General features: G+C 50.5%; 1 protein-coding gene across 1 annotated transcript; it reads right to left on the bottom strand.

Annotated features, from left to right (window-relative positions):
- Positions 1-1,672: 1,672 nt before the first annotated feature.
- On the bottom strand, positions 1,673-4,088 carry Sdf2l1 (stromal cell derived factor 2 like 1). The gene is made up of 3 exons (XM_005370004.2): positions 3,854-4,088; positions 3,335-3,531; positions 1,673-2,233 (listed from the first exon to the last, which is right to left on the bottom strand). The coding sequence occupies exons 1-3, from the start codon at positions 4,035-4,037 to the stop codon at positions 1,952-1,954; spliced, it is 663 nt and encodes a 220-aa protein (XP_005370061.1). The 5' UTR covers positions 4,038-4,088; the 3' UTR covers positions 1,673-1,951.
- Positions 4,089-6,065: the final 1,977 nt, after the last annotated feature.

Here is a 6,065-nt window from a genome sequence, read left to right as displayed (position 1 = left end):
AGTGAGTTCCAGGACAGCCCAAGATACACAGAGAAACCCTGTCTCGAGAAACCAAAAATAAAGTCAGTCGATTTCTCAAATCCATGTGCTTTCTGCTCTCCCCGCCGTATTCCAAGTCTCTTCTAACCACTGTCATCCCAGTCTCTTGGGACGTTTTCTGGCTTTCAGGAAATCAACACTTTCCCTACACCGCCCGGCTGTGCCTTTAAATTGTAGTACCCTGACTGCCCACATTGTACCTCTTCAGAGTTCTATACACAGTTTTTTGGTTTTGTTTTGTTTTTGGAGTTGTCTTCCCTTGAGATGTCTTTGGAGGTATTCTTCTCACTCTGTTTTAAAATTACATGTATCAGCCAGGCGGTGGTGGCGCACGCCTTTAATCCCAGCACTTGGGAGGCAGAGGCAGGAGGATCTCTGTTAGTTCGAGACCAGCCTGGTCTACAGGAGCTAGTTCCAGGACAGGCTCCAAAACCACAGAGAAACCCTGTCTCGAGCGGGGCGGTGGTGGCGCACGCCTTTAATCCCAGCACTCGGGAGGCAGAGGCAGGAGGATCTCTGTGAGTTCGAGACCAGCCTGGTCTACAGGAGCTAGTTCCAGGACAGGCTCCAAAAGCTACAGAGAAACCCTGTCTCGAAAAACAAAAAAAAAAAAAAAAAAGAAACCCTGTCTCGAAAAACCAAAAAAAAAAAAATAATAATAATAATGAAATAAAATAAAATTACATGTGTCTCAGTTTGTGAACATGTCTGCAAATGCCCACAGAGGTGAGGGGCGTGAGAAACCCCCTTAACACTGGAGCTACAGGTTATGAGCCACCTGACACAACTGGGTGCCAGTTCTCCGAAAGGGCAGACCATGCTCTTAACTCCCGAGCCATCTCTTCAGCCTTAGTTCTTTCCTCTCTAGGTCCCTGGGAAAGCCTGAGTTATTACTCTCCAGTAGATAGGCAAAATCTGCAACTGGCCTTCGGTCAAAGATAAATCTCTCTCTCTCTTTCTCTCTCTCTCTGTGTGTGCATGTGTGTGTGTGTGTGTGTGTGTGTGTGTGTGTGTGTGTGTGTGTGTGCGCGTGTGTGTGTGTATCTGGCTGTCCCAGAACTCCCTTTGTAGATCAGGCTGGCCTTGAACTCACAGAGACTCCTCTGCCTCCCAAGTACTGGGATCAAAAGAGTGCAAAATCTCAAGACTGCTGCAACCACCTGAAGAGTGGGGTCCTGAGAGCAAAGAACGAGAAGACTGGAGAGCTTGAGCCCCATGCCAGATAGCAGGGACCCTGGGGCCAACGCCCCTCAAGAGAAAACTTGCCTAAGTTCAAGTCCTGGGAACTGACGTCCATAGCTAGGAGGTCACTGTAGGGTAGATAGATGACTCTTCAGGGCAGCATTATAATGCATCATGAAAGGGTTTGGGGCCCCTGAGAGCGCTCCGCAGTCAAAGCGTGTGCTACACAATCCTGGCGACCTGAGTTTGAGCTCTGGAACCAACATAAAGGTAGAAGATGAGAATCAGCTGGACAGAGTTGGTCTCTGACTTCCATGCATGCAGTGAGGCACAGGTAACAACATACACACAGCACATGCACTCACACTAGTAATAAAAAATGATTTCTAAAAACAGTTGTGGTGGCGCACGCCTTTAATCCCAGCACTCAGGAGGCAGGGGCAGGTGGATCTCTGTGAATTTCAGGCCAGCCAGGGCTCACAGTGAGACTATCTCATTTAAAAAAAAAAAAAGTTTGAACAGGTACACGTACCCAGAGACAGGTGAGATTGAGATGGTAACTTGGACAGATATGACTGGTACCTCCAGACCATCGCTGGGGTTACAGCAAATATAATCACAAACCAACATTCTTTAATCATAAAGGCACTTGAGGGCCCTGCAAACAAAGTCTTAGACAAAGTGGCCCTGCAGAAACCCTACCCAGCCCCCTCCCCTTTCCCATCAGCTCTCAGAGTTCATCATGACCCATAGAGAGATCTGCTCCAGGCTTGATGAAGATGCCTTCCATGGCCTTCCATGTGTTGTGAGCATTGGCGCTGGACATGCCGTGCACCTCGTGCTGTCCACGAATGGGGTTACCATACTGCTCACCAGTGACCGACAGGAACACAGACGTGCCCACATGCTGGAAACGCACGCTGGCCTCACGCTCCCAATGTTGCCCAGAACATCGTACTGTCCACAGGTCCAGGTCATCACCCTCACCGTCTTCCCCGAAAGCACTCACCTCCTGAGAGTGGAAAGCATGGAGGACAGTCACACAGAGGGCAGAGTCCCCTGAGCTGCATGGCTAGCAGTAATACTTGTACCTAGTATCCTGGGCCTCTGATCCTTTCCCTGACCTTCAGCATCCACAGCTGTGAAAGGGGACATCAAGAGTCACACTCTAGCCAGGTATGGTGTGGCACACGCCTTCAAGTCCAGCACTCAGGAGGCAGAGGCGGGCAGATCTCTGGGTGTTTGAGGCCTGCCTAATCTTCAGAGTGAGTTCCAGGACAGCCAGGGCTATCTACATGTAGCTCTCTCTACAGAGAGCTGGTCTCAAAAAACAAAGATTTCCATTTCATTGAAGGTTTCTTTAGATGCACAGAGCATCCTTTTTTGTTCTTGTTTTGTTAGATAGGATTTCTCTGTGTAGCCCTGGCTGTCCTGGAACTCACTCTGTAGACAAGGCTGTCTTAGAAGTCAGGAACCCGCCTACCTCTGTCTCCTGAGTGCTGGAACTAAAGGGGGGGTACCACCACTGCTCGGCACATGTATCAGTCTATGTAGTGCCTACTGGTCCCTGGAGCTAAGACCTCCTCTCCATGGGCTCCTGTGCTAACCTAGTGAAGGCAAGTCCCCCAAGCTCCCAGACTGGTGGCCCAGCTCCCTATCACCAATATATGCCCCCAGAAACTTTCCCAAAGCACTGTCAGTTCCTTCTCATGCTCCTCCCAGACCAGGTACAGGGATACCCCCGCCCCCCCCCCCACACTCTTTAGCAGGTGCTATTCCACAGAGGGAAAGGGCTGGGGGAAGCTCCTAGTCTCTTTCAGCCCCAGCCTGAGTTCCTCCTCCCTTCCGAGTCCTACTACTTATCAGCTGCGTCAGTCCCTCTGTGTCCAAATAGGAGCTAATTGCACTGACTTCTCTCAGTCCTTCTAACTCTGCTGTGAAAGTTCCTAGAGACAGGACACAGAGCGGGAGCTTCATAAACTTCTAAATAGAAAACTCCCATTTCACAGCAGCTGAAGACTGAGTCACCTTTCGGGCCCCTCCCCTACATCGCTCCCGCTATAGCTAGGGTTCCTGCCCGCGCAGCATCGGCGGGGTTAGGAGAGGGGCTTGCCTGGTTGTTGGACAGAGGCGATGGGAAGTGGTGTGTGTGCAGGTTCTTGCCGGTGAGCACGTGCGTGAGCCGCACTGCTTGCCCACAACGCACTGGGAGCCCGCGCGGGCACCCGCCCTCGGAGCCGCCGCGAATCCGCCAGTAACTATTGGCATCGTCAGAAGCCTCCACGCCGGTTACCGACTGTTGGCCGCTGCCTGAAGAGGGACAGCCCACCCCGTGGTCTCTGTCAATGGCAGATCTCCGGATCCTCTCCTTGAACCCTAAAACGTTCCTCTCCCACAGTCCCCACTAATGACAGGCACCCCAAGGGCTCACCGCAGCCCAGTCCCCCGCCGAACCCCCAAGTCCCAATGGACCCTCCACATCCTCAATCCCCCGGGCTTGCCTCCCATGACCCTGAAAAGCGAGTCTAGAGTCGCAACTACCCTGCTTCTTGACAGCCCACAGACCCCACTAGGACCACCTGGTCTCTAACCCTCCGCCCCGCTGGCGGTCCCAGTCACCACTCCCGCGCACCGGATCCGTATTTGATGTCGTGGGAGTGCAGCCGCACTTTGTGGTGGGTGTTCAGCAGCTTCAGCACGGACCCGCAGGTCACGAGCCCGGCGCTGGCCTTGGACGCGCCACCGCTCCTCACCGAGAGCGCCAGCAGCAGTGCCAACAGTGTCCCCGCTACTCCGCCACGGCTCGCGCCCCGCATCGCGACAGCCGGCCGGGTTCCAGCCGCTCCGGACCTCTACGCTTCCGTCCTCAAGCCCGGCCAATCCGGCTCTGACAGCGCCCTCTAGCAGCAGCCAATGGTCTGCGCGCGCGCGCGCTCCTCCTGCACTGCTATTGGATCGTTGTGGAGCGGTAGCTGGGAGGGGGCTGGAGACACCAAGAGGCTTTTAATTGGTCCACGCTTCTGAGGACCCGCCAATCAAAATCCAGAGAGCAGAGCGGCGGTGGTTGCGACCAGCTCCGAGAGGCCTCTAAGTGGCGCTCTCTGCAAGGTTAGTTGCCTGTGGTCACTTTGCCCCGTCTTAAACCTTTCAGATGTCGGTTCTCAGGGAACCCTTTGACCCTGGACCCCTGGACTTTGGTCTTATGTCTCTCCACTCGGATCCTGGGAGAAAAGCTACAGAGACTTGTGAATCACTAGATTTTTGTGGTCACAAAGTGGACATATTCCGAAGTTACTGAAATCTCCTGACCCCAGGAGTTAAACTGACTGTCATTGAGTCATGTCAGGTCCTGGATCCCAGGGTTTCTGAATTCCTTTGACCATGCAGTTACTTGAGTGATTCGGTGGCAGAATACCAAGGTTGCTGAATGGGTCAGCAGAAGACAACTGGGGACAGATATGGATAGAGATAGGGACAGAGATAGAGATGAGATAGATGGCGCGTTCAGCCTTTAATCCCAGCACTCGGGAGGCAGAAGCAGACGGATCTCTGTGAGTTCGAGGCCAACCTGTTCTACAAGAGCTAGTTCCAAGACAGGCTCCAAAGCTACAGAGAAACCCGATCTCAAAAAAACAAAAAACAAAAAGAAAGAAAAAAGAGATGATAGATAGATGATAGATAGATAGATGATAGATGTATACACATATATATAATACATATATGTATATCTTTTCTATGTTGCAGATACACAGAGGAACTGCCTCCAGGCTACATTACCAAGAAGTATATACCTGGAGCACTAGCTAGATACTCATTAAAGTTTCTGTTTAGAGGCTGGAGATGTGGGTCGGTTGGTAGTGCTGTCTAGCTAGCAACGAAACCCTGGGTGTGATCCCTACCACAGTAACACTCAAGTGGTGAAGGACGGACATTCAATAGGAAGTTTAAGGTCATCCTCCTAGAGAGTTGGTGACCAACATGGACTACATTAGACCCTTTCTCCAAAAAAAAAAAAAAAAGTTTAGGCCAGAGGTACTAGCACACTTGGGAAGCAGACAAGAAAATCAATTCAAGGGACTCAGCAGTTAAGAGCACTGGCTGCTCTTCCAGAGGACTTGGGTTCAAGTCCTAGCACCCACATGACAACTCACAACTGTCTATAACTCCAGTTCCAGAGGATCCAATACCTTGACACAGAGTATATATAGGCAAAACCCTAGTGCACATTAAATAAATAAATTTTTTAAAAAAGGAAAAAATCAATTCACATTTCACAATTTCAGGCCCATATGGCCTATACAGAAAGTTTCAAGCCACCCAGGGCTACCTACGAGACCATTTTTCAAAGACTGGGAAAATTCATATTGAATTAAATTATCCAGAATTTTGCATTCAGAAAATATAGAAGTCATTAATGACAGCAACATGGTAATTCAGGTTTTGTGTGTAATTTTGTGGATTGAACTCCAGGCTTAACCTAAGGCAATCAAAAGACCTACTGATGAGCTACATCCACAACTCAATGTGGGGTTTTCACATTTAATGTTTATTTTATTTTGAATTACATATGAGATAAGGCATCTTATTCTGCACTTGGCAGATCATGCCCTTAAGTGATCTAGGTCTAGCCAGGAGGGTAAGAGTACAGTCCACGATGCACTAAAATACGTCTTACTGGAAACGTCAGTAGAGATCTGAAAGCTAGCATGTCTAAGGCAGAATAATTGTCTCTTCCCTCAAACTGCTCCTCCTTCAGGTTTCCAAGGCTCAGTAAAAAGTAGCACCAAGCCGGGCGATGGTGGCGCACGCCTTTAATCCCAGCACTCGGGAGGCAGAGGCAGGCG

This window comes from Microtus ochrogaster, unplaced genomic scaffold (assembly GCF_000317375.1).
Source record: "Microtus ochrogaster isolate Prairie Vole_2 unplaced genomic scaffold, MicOch1.0 UNK68, whole genome shotgun sequence".
In the NCBI taxonomy this organism is placed as follows: Eukaryota; Metazoa; Chordata; class Mammalia; order Rodentia; family Cricetidae; genus Microtus; species Microtus ochrogaster.
The sequence above is the reverse complement of the archived record's forward strand: the minus strand, read 5'-3'. Positions and strand labels throughout refer to the sequence as shown.

Coding starts and splice junctions, on each gene's coding strand:
- Sdf2l1 (XM_005370004.2), bottom strand. CDS start 4,037: ATGCGGGGCGCGAGCCGTGGCGGAGTAGCGGGGACACTGTTGGCACTG. Junction 3,532..3,853: donor CGACATCAAATACGGATCCG/GTGCGCGGGAGT, acceptor GTCCCTCTTCAG/GCAGCGGCCAACAGTCGGTA. Junction 2,234..3,334: donor CGCCTCTGTCCAACAACCAG/GCAAGCCCCTCT, acceptor TTCCACTCTCAG/GAGGTGAGTGCTTTCGGGGA.